General features: G+C 37.5%; 2 protein-coding genes across 3 annotated transcripts in view; one reads left to right on the top strand and one right to left on the bottom strand.

The window, feature by feature from the left end:
- ntn1a (netrin 1a) overlaps positions 1-12,679 on the top strand; it is a 57,819-nt gene extending 45,140 nt beyond the window's left edge. For both annotated transcript variants that reach the window (XM_005934428.3, XM_005934427.3), the window contains 2 exons: positions 4,235-4,309; positions 9,213-12,679. In XM_005934428.3, coding sequence (XP_005934490.1) covers positions 4,235-4,309; positions 9,213-9,541 — 404 coding nt within the window. In that variant the 3' untranslated portion in view covers positions 9,542-12,679. The remainder of the gene's footprint in view (positions 1-4,234; positions 4,310-9,212) is intronic.
- Positions 12,680-12,790: 111 nt separating this feature from the next.
- stx8 (syntaxin 8) overlaps positions 12,791-14,982 on the bottom strand; it is a 42,625-nt gene continuing 40,433 nt past the window's right edge. The window contains exon 8 of the mRNA XM_005934429.3: positions 12,791-13,557. Within this exon, the coding sequence (XP_005934491.1) occupies positions 13,493-13,557 (65 nt within the window). The 3' untranslated portion in view covers positions 12,791-13,492. The remainder of the gene's footprint in view (positions 13,558-14,982) is intronic.

Consider the following 14,982-nt stretch of genomic DNA (forward strand, 5'->3'; position numbering starts at 1 on the left):
TGTTATGTCCCGGTGCTGGCTGTCAATGTTTCTTTACAGTATGAAGAGATATCAAGATAAATTTTGATCACATCAATAATCCATTATAGTTTGACGGGTGTTCTGTGCAATGTTTCCTTCACCTTGCACTCACAGAAAACTGCAGCCACACTCCAACCTTCTCCATAAGAGTGCTACAAATTGCATTCTTCATTTTAAATATGAAAAATAAAAATTCAAGCCCACACAAAAAAGAAAATAAAAAAGATTAAGCACTCTTCTGTGTCCTCAATTTTCATCTAAAAATGACACGTATCACCATGAAACTTCACTAGTTGAGTACTTACATAGAGACAATTATTTTTTTAATTTACATATCTAAACATTAAAATACTCAAAAGCTTGTAAGTGGGGCATTATATGTGCAAATTTGCTATAATTTGCATACTTTCCCACAATGGAAACACGAACACTGGATAAAACCACGTTCAAAATTCTCGTTTCATTTTGTTGACACATTTGAGTGGAAGGTTCATGCTGAAAGGATTTTGGATAACTCTTTTTATCACTACATAATTCCCAAAAACAGTGTCAACAGACAGAAAAAAGAAACATTTTGCAATCCATTTTTGTATAAGATAAGATAAGATAAGATAAGACAAACCTTTATTAGTCCCACCCATTTTTAGGTCATGGCAGAAAGTAAAAGTTATGAAAAACACAATAGAATAGGATCAGATAAAATAGAATAACATACTATACAAAATAGAATAAAATGCTTTGTTGTAGTAGGTATGGTATATGAACAAACCCCTATTTTAGAATAAAGATGGGAATAAAGCTGAAAGGTTTGGTGTTAGTGTGTGCTACTTGTATGTGTATGGAAATTTACTGGCTTATAAGGATATGTTATAAAATACAATGTATTTTATAAATTAACTAATACTATTTTACATTTTTTACTTAAAGATATCTCTGAAATTTCCTCTTACTATAATTTTTTTAATTAAGAGATTTTTTTAATATTGTAACTTTGAAAATCAACCACAAAATCAATAAAACAACCAACTGAAAGCATTTTAAATGTTATTAGTAGCCTCTGATCATTAACGCGCTATTAGCACAAAATAGCCTCAAATATCAAAACTGATCAGTGCATCAAAAAAAGGTAAATAAATATCTTAAATATCTCTGGTTTGCTGTTATTATGACAGCATTAGCAAATCAATAAAAGTACGATGAGGAGTGCTGTGTATAGATTTTGATCTACAAGTCTGAGCAGTGCAAGGTCCTCTGAATATTTGTTGCTGAACGTAATGAAGACATTTGTACTGCTCCTTTTTTCAGCGCTGTAAAGTACCGGTCCAAACACATAAAACTGAGCACTAATGCATTCTGTCTCGAAGCAGCTTTAATGAAAACGATTAGGGTAAGGAGTCGTACAGTACTTTAATAGAAGGGGCAAAGGTCCACCTCTCAGTTACACACTTCTCAGTGCTGAAAGGCAGGAAACAAAGCGCTGTAGTAACTACATCTACTCTGCCCAAAGCACATCTTAGCTCAGTATTAGGGGACTGCTTCCACTTCTCCAGCTTGTAACGCTTTCACAAAGGGAACATTTGTCCTCACTGTAGGGGACTGCCTGGCCCTAAATGGGGATCTTGGGGTGATCTCAGCGGGGCCTGGAGCTGTGTCTCAGGGGTACACTAATGGGGAACGAAAGGCTATCAAAGAGAAGTATCATGATGGTATCGGGGAGGGAGGGGGGTTATGAGAAAACAAAGCCTCCTTTCCATCGAAGGGGGAGGGTGGGGGTGGGGGGTGGGGGGGGGCACCGTCCCCCTTCGATCATTTACATGGTAATCAGGTGCAACTCATGTAGGCTCCCCTTCTTCATGTACTCTTCCTATTTTTGTTACATTCTCTGTTTACTACCACTAGCACCAGCTTTTTGCCCTTTCTAACCAGTTCACGAGACTACCAGCTTCAATTTGGGGGTTTTCCTTAAATTTCTGGACCTTGTCTTGTTCTTCCCACCCCCTCCCTTAAATTTCCCTCTTGTCTTTTTCTTTCTTTTTTTGTCAACCTCTCCACCCCTTCGCTCACTACCAATATCTATTCTCCCACCCCCTTCTCTTTTTCGCAGGGGGGGGGGGGCATTTTTTCTTGTTGTGGTGTTCCCCGGGCAACCTCATTCAACTCAATTCAACTCAAGTAAATATGAAAATAAAAAGCACGACCAAAGATTTGGTCACATAAATGATGTTTGCTCATATCAAGTTTGCCTGAAAGTGCCAGTCTGCCCTCCACTACACCGGTCACTCTTTAACACTATAACATGCTGTTCATCCTTGTCTCTCTTAATTTATTATCATCATTATTATTATTATTATTATTAAATAATAATAATAATAATAATAATAATAATAATAATAATAATAATAATAATAATAATATTGTCGGCAGTCTGAAAAGAGAGAGAGAGCAAAAACACTGAAAAAACAGATTTTATTCCCCTGATATTCCCCTAACATGACATTATTTTGGCATGCACTGTAAGTAGATGATGCATTACAGCACTGCATGGGGCAATCACTACATCGTAGCAGCAACATAGTTTCTGGATTACTGAGGCAAGTGGAGGTTGCGTCAGCTTATGGCCAACCATAAAACTGTTGGCATACTGTCGTGGGTCTATTTGGACAAGGAACAAGGCTGTAACGTAAAAGCAGTTCACTTTCAATAATTAAAAAACACCATTGCAAGAGCACAATATGATGACGTGGAGGACACACACGTAGAGTCACAGATGTAAATATTTTCCTAACCTGCAGAGATTTCGTATCTTGTATATTTGCATACCTTTAATACAGCCCTGTGGCTGTATGCCATACTGTGCTTGCAGTGTGCGGCTCATTATTTTCTTTATTGAACCACAGTGAACACTAATATCCCTGACCCCCACCGCTCATGAATATATACATTTTAATATATTTTCCTGGCCAAAAATCTTTCTGAACAGTGTACATCGAATGATGTGGATGAAAAATCAAATGTTCACCTCATCTGCCTCAAAGAATATGTAAATACATACTTGTCTTTGAGAGCTTCCTCTCAGCAGAGTGCTCTAAGCTGATTTGGATGACACCGCTGCCTGCATGAGGTATTCATTTCTTCACGGCTCCAGAATGGACGCACCCCCAAAATGAGGGTCCTTTGCCTAACACTTCATGGATGGCTAATTTTCCCTTCCTGACCTCCCTTTGTGTGGCATTGACCTCCTCCACCTCCCCACCTTCCACTCCCTCAAATAGCTGACAACCCTGCGTGCCCCCCCCCTGCAATAAATGCAAAAGCTTGACGTGGTCCTCTGTGGGGCCTTGAAGTGATCCCAGGGCTATTTTTTTTTTCAGAAGGTCGGGGGCTGAGGTGACAAGTGTGGTGAGATTTGGGTGGAGGTGGGGGATGAAGTAAATGTCGGGTGGTCTGCATAGGCCTAAATTATTCCCACCGTCTGAGTGGGTTCTTGGCACTTTTTCTTTTAAATCTCTCAAAACACTGTGCTGATAACATCAGGTGCTTTTATAAGACCATCACACATGATGAGATTGTGCTGTTGGAAAATAAAAAAAATGTTTATTTATTTCTTTATTTATTGTTCTGTCATTTTTCTTCCTAAACTTGAAACTCAGTGAACAAGTTTAGGCTTTCCAGATTCTACTACATGCAATAGAAGCATTTAAAGCTTTAAATCTCAAATAGATATGTTTTATTTAAATAATTATGAATATCAAATATAACGTTTTCCTACTAAAATCATGAATTATTATAATCATTTTAATATTAATTTAATACCACCATATTAATTGTGGTATTACTAAAATATCATATTAAGTATGGTATAACTATGTTAACTAATAATGATTTAATTAATTATAAGATTTTTTCAGAAGGTAAAATTTTATTTTGATCAATTCATAGTGATTCCTTTAATCAAAGGACAAAGTGGAAAATTCTGGGACGATTCTTTTCTGATTAAGTAAAAATTCAAAATCAGTTAATTTGCTGTGGGTGCAAGTATTCATTTTTTTCATATGTCTTAAATTAAGAATATTATTTTCCAAGAACATTGAAATTGTTAAAAAAATGCAAACAGTTTAATTCACAGAAAAAATAAATACTGGCAACCAAATTGCAGAGATTCTTTGATGCATTATGACTCGTTATCATATTTGATTCTTTGTTATTCTTGCAGACTGTGACTCTTACTGCAAGGCATCCAAAGGCAAACTTAAAATCAACATGAAGAAGTACTGCAAGAAAGATTACGGTGAGTAAACAAACAACGCGCAGCCTGTTTAACCACTCACATTTACATTATGAAGACATCTGCTTTACTTTGAGATCAATCTGTCTCTAAGAACAAATAATTTGCACTTTTAGGGAGTCCCAGTGTTGCTGCAGAGTCTTTCTTTGAATGCATTTGTTTGCTCCTACAATCAAAGTACCTTCAGTGTTATGCATCCAGCCCAGAACGTTGCTGGGAAGCAGCAATAGTTTTCAGGCGAGGCATTTTACTGATGTCTTTCTACAGCTTTCTGAGAACAGAGAGTCAAAGGATCAAACAGAAGACAACAGATCTTCAAGGAGGAAGAGAGAGGCAGACAAACAGAAGGACAGAGAGGGAGAAGATGTGTGTGCGTGTGTGCTGGAAGGGTTATCTCTGAACAGTCGAATAAGACTCCAGCGGATAAAGCAAGTCAGTATGACAGACAGTGGGAGCTCTTTAAGAGATCCTCATTAAGAAAGGCCACTTCCCCCACAGCTGATGTGTTTCTTGGTGAATTCCTGTGACCATCAGTCTGCCACCCCATTCAAGGTGTGGATAAGACATATGACCTCTCCCCTCTTCCTGTCCCTCTGGCCCCTCCCCTGATTGAAGTCAGGCTGCTGAACTAGTCAACCAAGCAGCGGCATCCTGGAGCATACTTCAGCAGCTTGATGGACATGCCTGGACTTTGTTCAGTTAGGATTTGCAGGAGTTAAAGGGTCAGCTTATAGACACCTCCTCTTCCACCAGTGCCTAACTTGATGCTAGTGGCGTGAGAAAAACCTTGTCTCTCAAATGTGTTGCGGTCCATGCGTGATTTTTTTTTTTTTTGTCAAAAGGCAGAAAATGCTGGAAATTTCAAAACCAAGTTAGCATTTCTTCTAAAATCAAGATTAAAAATGCATACTTTTATTGTGCTGTTGTATTATATTTTATTTATACATTAACACAGATGCGTAACAAATACAATTTTAAAAACCAATCCACCCCAAATGTAGGGCACGAGGGGGAACTAAATGAGTATGCCATAATATGGTCTGCATAGCAAGCATATCTCAACCCAGTAAATACCTCTACCATTACTATTAAACACCAAATGAGGAAATATGTTTGGGAATAATGATGCACAAGAAACACTGAGACATCGGTGTCATTCTGTCAGATGACTGGTGTCCTAGAAATGCATGACCTTTAACAGTGGCCCCATAATGCCTTTGATTAGGGTAATGGTGAGACAAATCTGTTCCCTTATCTTGACTAATTTAAGTTAGTTAAATGAATTTTGTTTTTGTTTTTGTTTTGTTTTTTAAGTGGAGAAAAAAAAGAAAAATGAGTGTAAAGACAAAGTCTCCTGGCCAATGAATTTACTGCTTTGTGGAATTGCGCAGAATGGCAGAATGCACTGGACCACTAAAACACCACTATTAAAACTGAGTGATAACAGTAGGCAGCACCCATTTGAGGGTGAGGAGATGTAGAGATAAAAAGAGGCATCAGTATGACGCGCTGGAGAAACGATCACTCAACACAATCCGGAGTACCCTTATCTACAGTATGTACAAGACAAGACAGCAGGAGAGGCTCCAAAATTGATTTGGCATGTCTCGTAGGTGTGCTGGTACTGATGGCTGAGCGACTGCCAAGCAAGAGACAAATGAAAAGAAAAGATTCTCTTTAATGCTTTTTGGGTGTAGATACAGAGCCTTGTTATGTAGAGGGTGTAAATTAGGGAGTCTGAACAGAGAAGGTTTGTAAACCTTGAGATAGAAACTCTGCTGTTAAGTGTGATTTAATCAAAACATGAAGCCAAAAGGATTCTCTTTGGCTGCGATGTTATGATGGTGTACAATCAATCGAATAAACACATGCAGATTTAATGTGTTCATGCACAACAACAGACAAAATATATGTTTGTTTGTTTGTTTTTTTAAATTTCCTTTACAAACTCTTAAATTAAATTATTTTTCAGAGCTGGATCATAGTTAAAATATTTAATTTAATCTGTGAGTCCAGCAGTGGTGTTATGTTCTTTGTCATTCCCTGTGTAATTCACCTTCTCTCTGCCGGGTGGCTTTGTGCCAGGAATATACATTAAAGGATCCATTTCCATCCATAGTTAGCAACGGAATATTTAAGACTAATTACGGACAAGAACAAGAACCCTGTGCAGTATTTACTCAAGCTTAGCGAAGCTGACTGAGACACAATGTAAATCTGCAGAAGTTGGCTCCAGGGAGCCATAGCTTTGCACTGTTTTGAAAGGATCAGCAGGGATCTGTGTCCCATGCTGCGTAGGGAAACGACACTACAAGCTTCTGCATTTGATATGCAGACGCACATTAGCAGTCACAGGAGGATGCAAAGCCCGGGGAAATATCTCATCTCAGCAAATCCTTGGTGCAGCCACTTTAAGCATCTCAGTGTCCACAGTGCACAGCAACTGTTGTGCAAACACAAACAGTACATGGTGGCAGCTGGTATATCCAAGGTGCTGCAGAGGTCACTGTTAGGTCAGCCAACGGTCATTAGGGCTCCCATGACACTGAGGCCTAAATAAAACTATTATACAAATAATAGTTTTATACATTAATACATCGCAGAAGAATAAATTGCACATGTAATTACTGTGCTACAAGCATAACACAAAAGATCTGGTTTAACCAGTATTACTGAAACATAATAGCATAATGGAAACTAAAATTACACGCAGATACAGATATGTTTTCAAAAATCACCTTTATTCAGCTACACTGTTGCAGCTGGAAAAAGGTTTTAGAAGCAGTTTTAGATTTTCACCATTTTATGAAATGAATCCCAAGGCAGTGATTCAAAATCAATAATACAAAACCTGGCCTGAGTACAGGGGTATACACTTAATACTGCCAAGATGTTCAGCTCCATAAGTGCTGAAGGTGACCTTGTGACAAGATGGTTCATTCCGAAACTGGTGTCATAAGTACAGGGGGAAGAGATCGGTTCAATAAAATGCATATTGATACACGCTCTCTTTCCTCCTCTTCTTCACTCTCACTTTCCCTCACTCCTCCTCTCACAGGACAGAATCGGTACATTAATCATGTGATATAACTGAGTATCTTTCCAGCTAACGTCTTTAATAGCCCTACCCTGTCTTCTAATCACATTACAAATCACGCTGCTGTGTCAGTAAATGGACATAATGCATACTGGGCTCCATCTGATAGCTTGACCAGGTATAGAGAAAAAATCTAGGTTAGAATTAGGTTACCAATTTTTACTTTACTGGGATTAATAGCACATTGGTGTCAATTTAAACATGTCTCTTACCTCCTTTTATCAATTCAGTACTTGCTTTTCAATCAATTTCAGTTGATTTGTCACCATTTAAATTTGTACACATCATATTTGACCTTCTTTAAAGAATTAAAACTGTGTTTCTGCAACCTATTCAATGTCTTATTAGTCTGATATGCACTTTTAGTCACAATGTAAAGCCCTTTTGAAAAAAAAAAAAAGATCAAATATTTCCTTGGTGAGGCAATGCAAGAATGCTGTAATGCACTCAAATGCCAAGATTTCCTCTGCTGCAATAACGCAAATCAACAAAACCTTCTTAAATCTAAAACACTTGGGGATACTGAGGTTTGATCTTCCAGCCTTGGAAATGTCAGAGCTCTGGATTTTGTGACATAATCCCTAATGTGCATCATGGGCTAACCCTTTCCCCCTTTTGTGACATCATTACTCTTTGGTAAGACTGATATAGGAAACTGAAACACAATCCAGGCCTTCATTAAAATAATAAAAATGTCTGCATATCTCATGCAAGCAGGAGATTAGCTCAATAAATATCCAGTGACATAGTGATTTGACCAAAACAATCTGTAGACTAAATTGTTTAAGCAAAAACTTTGGCTTGGAAGGACTGTTAAAATTAGAAGGTAAAGCCACAGTTTTGAGTGTTTTTGGAATGCTAGCTGCATAGCTGTAGGGAAGGCAATGCCAGTCGGTCTACCGCAATGTCTCTTAGTGAAAAATCTGCTGGATGATTTGCTTTAAAGAAAAATTTACAGACATGCAAGCTTCTTATTGCTGGCCTACTGTCGTCATGGACTTTGAGCTTGTCAATCAACCTCTGATTTGTAAATCCTAGCATGCATTGGACAGCAGGAACCAAACGTCCAAATTGATGTCTTAAAATAATACACAAGATTAACCTGGCATGTTTTTTGATGGGAGGAGAAACCGAGAAGCTCCTAGAGAAAACTTAAAAACATAAAAATTCCAAACAGAAAGAACCTGTCTGGGTTTGACCCGATCTCTGAAGGCAGAGATCTTTATATACTTGAAAAATCATCATAACTCACTACCATTTACAACAAATTCGTAACTGGCTTGCTTTGTTACAAATGCAAAAACTGTGGCAATGATACCGCATATTTAGTTAAGTTTGAAATGCAGATTTTTATACCCAACTGCTTACCTGAAGCTACCTTTAGGCTAGTATTAGCTTAATTCAGTGTGGCCACTTAACATGCAATCACCTTAAAAACAGACTACCTCTTGTAAAATGTCAAATTAAATGTACTTGAATGCATAAACTTGATATATGTATGTAACTGTAAAAGTGTTAAAAGAACTTTTAGTCTATCCAAACACACCTGAGAAAAATCGCAGTAGCAAAGATGCAGCGCAGAAACCGAATGTGGCATCTACATGCTTGTATCTGTGATGAAAATGATATACTCAATCATAGTAGCCTCAAAAACTAGCGTGCCCAGTTACAGCCTCACACAACTCTGCTGCAGACTTTTATCCTTACAGAGAAACTAAACTTTACCAGTCACACGCTTTTGCATGTTTGTTGAATCCAGTAAAAGGAAATCATGTGTCACGTCTTTTGCTTCCCAACTTTTCTTTGCAGCTGTCCAAGTGCACATCCTGAAAGCGGACAAATCCGGTGAGTGGTGGAAATTTACTGTCAACATCATCTCCGTCTACAAGCAGGGAGAGAGCCGCATCCGCCGTGGGGACCAGTTTCTGTGGGTCCGTGCCAAAGACGTGGCCTGCAAGTGTCCAAAGATCAAGCCTGGGAAGAAGTACTTGCTGCTGGGAAATGATGAGGACTCCCCTGGCCAGGGTGGAGTAGTGGCAGATAAAGGTAGCCTGGTTATCCAGTGGAGGGACACATGGGCGCGCAGGCTCAGGAAGTTCCAGCAGCGCGAGAAGAAAGGCAAGTGCAAGAAGCCATAAGCAGGATGAGACGGAGACGATTCTGAAGAGGGAGATGATTTCAAGAAAAAAAGCTGAGCTGGCAAATATTAAAAATAAATAAATAAATAAATAAAAAGAATGGAAGAGTGACAGACAGAGGACCATGGACAGAAAAGAGACTGTTTATGTCGCTGCTTTTTTATGTAGAAGCATGAAGAGAATTATTTAGGATGATATGTTTTTTTCAGTCGAACTTTTGTTGAAGGAGCTCACCTGGCAGATTTGGTTTATTTTACTTTGAGATTCCTTTCTCTTGTGGATTTGCACCTATTACCAGTATATATCATTATTTGTTTTGTTCTCATTATCCCAATATGAAATCCTTATATTTTATGTTTGAATTTTATGGACATTTTCCGCTGTTGCAAAAATGACAGAAAGCCACTTACCTACCGCTGCAACTTTGCCTCTGCATGTTGTCTTGGAAAATTGTATTATTCGCTAAGAAGTGAGCTTGTTTCAACAAAAGATTTCACTGTTGAGTGGCAATTGAGGAAGTGATATGTAGTTCCTTTATTGAGATTTGTGCCATAAATGCTATTGTTTCTAAGCCACAGAAATGCATACATTTAGCTGTGAAAGACTTGCCATTCCTTTCCTGTCTGAATTTAGTTATATTATGCAATTCAAGCAACACTAAATTGCATGTCTTACATTTTCATCTGTCAGGACTTTTACAGTTTTACAACATGCAAGTGACAGAAAAGAATCTATGACAGTATTGACTTTTATTTTCAATCTAATCAATCCTGAGCGTCCTTGTTACTTCAACCAGTGCCCCTCAAATTTCACAGTTAAGCATTTGCCTAAACCTGCATGTGAGATTGTAATGTTCACTAAATAGTGCTGCTTGTGGTACTGTACTAATGTTCAATTTCTGAGGGGAAAAAACATTTAAATCACTGATTTTACCTTTAGTAGTTACAGTAACTGTGATATACTTTGTCTCACAAAAAAAATAGAAGCTTTAACAAGTGACTTGGGAATAAGAAGCCAGCTACATTTTATTGATAACCTCTTTACAAAAATGTTCATAAAATCCTGAGTTGTTCCTAATAGACATTAATAAGAAACTACCCTCAACCGCTTCCTTCCTGTCATGAGGCGTCACTGCAGTGGGGAGCTTTGGAGGTTTGATTCGGTTTTATGCCGAAAGCCCTGCCTAACGCAACCCCAAAGGGCATTTGGGATGTGAAATCTTGTTTGTTTTTCCTTTCATCAGCAATGCTTGCTCTGCCACAAATGATCAGAACTGTGAAAGTTACCCAATGTCTGTTGTTGTGTAAAATGGATGCAATGTTAAAATTGTGCGGGTGAAAGTGCAGCACTGCAGCTGCTGGTACTGCATGTTCTCAGAGGATACTGACAAAGACAAATAGTATGACGCAAGTGCAACAATGCAAATATTTATATGATTTACCTCTTCAGACATGTGTTCTTTTAAACCAACTTATGGAAAGCTCGCCACAGTATGTCAAAATCTTCTACAATGGGTATGAGTAGGATAAAGGGAGAAAAATGTTGCAACTGACCCCCTGCCTGTTACTACCACTAAATCTGAAGAGATGATCTGAAAGATATTCAGGTTGTAGAAAGCACAGAGTGGATACAATGAAACAATAAATTTCTTACCTTACGTGGCAGAGAAAATAATCCCTATAGTGATGAAAAACTGAAGCTTATTGCGCCTTAAGAAAGTGCTCAACACGCTTACCTAAATTTACTTTTAGAATCCACCTCACAGCTTGTATTCGTCTGTAGTACTTCCTGTAGTATGGTGGGATTGCATATAAACCCATTTACAGGGCACACTCTTTTGCAAACACAATGCACGACTGTACGCTCAGTAAAAGAAACGAATCAGTAAGAAAATGCCTGCCATGTTAATTCTCTTCATGTCAATACTTGCAAAGGGACAAATGGGGTGCATTACAATAACTTGTCGCTGCTTGATTCAAACCACTTTGTGTGCAGTTCAGTTTGGATTTCTCCAAGGAATGCATGGATAAAAATGCTCAGGTTTGTAAAAAGCCCAAAGTGTATTTGATTTATCATGAACTTTTTATCTTTTGAGGCCAAATCACAACACCGTGAGCACTATGTTTGTGAGACAATAAAACATCATGTTAAATGGGCGATTGTTGTCTCACAAAAGTTACATTTAATTTCTAACGCTCAAGTGAGTGTAAAGAGGGATACACAAGAAACTTTCAAACTTTCATAAAAAGGAGATAAAGATTTGATACCAGTATCTTGGAAACATCCTCAATTTTGTAATTTTACTTATAGTAAAAATCCTAGATGATGACAAATGAGCATATTGAACTGTGATACAGAAAATAACTGTACTAGTCAATATTGACATTTTTTTTAATTGTTCAATCAGTTTAATATTTGTTATCGATACCCAACATGCTGCTACATGATGGCGCCTTCTTGAATTCTCCAAAACTGATAATCACAATATTCTGACATATACACAAAATTTTTGCACGGTATTGCATTTCATTGTTAAACCAACAATGTTATGTGTCAAGTTCTTTTCTTTTTTTTTAAACTATTTTTATTTGGCACAGTGTAATCCAAAATGACACGACTCTGGTCTCCATAGCTTCTAGCTGTAACTTTGACATCCGTCTCCTGAGCAATGGTTTGACAAGCTTCCAGATGAAACGCTATACACATACACATCAAAGCATTGCTTTGTGTTCATACTATGAATTGTAAATGTTGTTTTCACCATTGCAAAGTCTTTTGCAATGTTTTACAATGCCTACTAATATATTATGGTTATTATATATGAATATATTTAATGACACAAGACATTGTGGATTTTATTGTCTTTTTTTTTTTTTACTTGTTTGTGGTTATTTAGATCGTTGTTATTAAAAGAAGGAAATAATAACTACTGAACACACCAATCTGGTAGAACTAAATTCAGATTTTCAGAATAAATAAACTCTTGTTACATTGAAAAATCATTTGCCTCTGTTGCTTTTTTTTTTTTTTAAATTGTAAGTCTACAGAATTTAATGTATTCAGTTTATCCCTGTTAACTGGTTGCAGTATCATTATAAATGTAGTAGGGGAAAAAATACGCAATGGAATGAATTAAAGTAGTACTAGAGTGTTAAAACTTTGCCAAAGGTCCACACTACCTAAAGATCATGTTACAAAACACTTCAGAGTGAGGCGTGAGCGTAAACGCAGACAGGAGTCCAGGCTCTATAAAATGGAAATGTCATTTATTAGAAATTACAAGCTGAATTGATTTACAGTGAAGGAAAAGAGCCATGTTAGTAACACAGCCGAGCTGTTTGTTTTGGCTATGAGCTATTCTATAAACATTACAAAATCCAAACAAAATGATAACATTACAGCTGCTACAGTAATAAATGGGTAAATATAAGTGAGTGTGAATATTGCAAAGCTTGCGGAATTACTGTATCCAGTGCAAACCTCAGCCCAACCACAGACAGGCTTATGAAAGAAAAGTCCCCGTTGCCTGCGGGAGGTCCTACTGTTAGGTCAACATTCTCACAGTTCAGGCAGTAAAATAAACCTTTTTCAAAATGCTTACAAATCTCCAAATAATTTAAGAGTTTGATGATTTACTAATTTATTAGTAAGACATTTGAATATCTATTAAACAATTTACACCCACAAAAAAAGAAAGTAAATGTCTTTTGAAAGGTTACATATACCCTTAAACCCAAGAGTGACATACTGGATAAAAACATTTGCCTGTGGGGTTTTCCCCACTTCTCCTTTATTAGATAGCCCAAAATGACCTGTGTCTTAATGTGAAGAGCAAGTATGGTAAATCTGCTTAAATGAGGGTCTGTCTGTTTGATGTCACTGCTGATTAAATTCTGCTCCAGACTTTCATTGTTGCTGTCTGACACGGGTCCATGATCACTGCTGTCTTCATCACACAGGCCACGCAGCAATCACTATAATGGCTATAAGAAGTAGTACGATCACTACCAGCATCCCTGAGCAGAAGGAAGGAGGGAAAAAAAGACATGTTAGAACAACTGGAGGGAAAAGGACATCAGACTACAAGGTTCATTAAGTAATTTCACACACACACAAAAATGAAAATCTGGATGCTTTTTCTCGCCTAACACAGTGAGAAAACACTTCTGAAGAAGACAGGTTGCTGTGTGAATAAGAACAGAATGCAATCAGATGGAAATCACTTAATCTATAACATGCAATAATGGCCAGAGATCAGGTGATTTACTCGAATAATATATATTTTTTTGCCTTGACAAACTTGGGTTGCTTCTGCAGTATGCTTTGGAATATCATCCATTTGGACTAAGAAGCGCTGTGTGATCAGTTTTGCAGGATTTGGCTGAATCAGAGTGTAGCCCTGCACACTTCAGAATTGATCCGGCTCCTTCCACCAGCAGTCACATCATCAATAAACACTAGTGACACTGCGTTCACCTTGTTTAACAAATGATGTTGTATGCTTTGGATCATGAGCAATTCTTTTCCTTCTCCATGCTCCATTCTCTTCAGTACAACTTAATCTTGGTCTCATCTGATCAAGATGATCACTTTCTGTGCTTTTGGTGTAGCTGAGCTCTCCAGTGAACTCGCTGGCTGTTGATTTGGTGACTTGTAAAATTTTTGATATCCTTCTATTAAGTTTTTTTTTTCCCTCTTCAGCCTAATGTTGGCCTCATTCGCTGACATTTGGGGCTCACATTTAAAATTACATATAAAAACTATTAAATATAAACTTTAGATATTAATGTCTGCTTCATCTGTCATGAAACAACAAATAAACAGACCTCATCTTGCCACAAAACTGCTTGCCAGTCAATTGTCCAGTTTGGAGTCTTTGAAACTGGGAAACTGTGTATAAAAACTGTGTATAAAAATGTCTGTAATGTAAAAGCTGAAAGTCTGCACTTCAATCATATATTGATTGTTGGATTTAAAATCCACTGTGGTCGTGTCCAGAGACAAAACTACGAACACCGTGTCTTTATCCAACTAATTATAGACGTCAGTATGTGTCACTCTGTTGCCAAATAACCAAAATGAGTTACAGTGTAAGCATTAATTTTTTAGGGTGTTAAGCACTGGACACCCGCTCCAGAAGTTTATTTATTTTGTCTGTGTTAATCATGAACTGCTCTACATTTATTTAAAAAGCAATGAGACTTCATCATAGTCAACAACCACCACTCATCCAGTCTAGCAAGGCTAAATAAAATAAAAAAATCACTGCTGCTCAGATACAGTTACACAATTTTCCAAACTCATTTGCTATGATAATTTATGCTGAATTTTCTTACTTCATGTTTTGTTGCTATAACCCTTGGTGATAAAACCTTTTCAGCTTGAAACAATATGTGTGTGTGTGTGTGTGTGTGTGTGTGTGTGTGTGTGTGTGTGTGTGT

Source organism: Haplochromis burtoni, unplaced genomic scaffold, assembly GCF_018398535.1.
Source record: "Haplochromis burtoni strain Fernald_Lab_line unplaced genomic scaffold, NCSU_Asbu1 Contig_181, whole genome shotgun sequence".
Taxonomy (NCBI): domain Eukaryota; kingdom Metazoa; phylum Chordata; class Actinopteri; order Cichliformes; family Cichlidae; genus Haplochromis; species Haplochromis burtoni.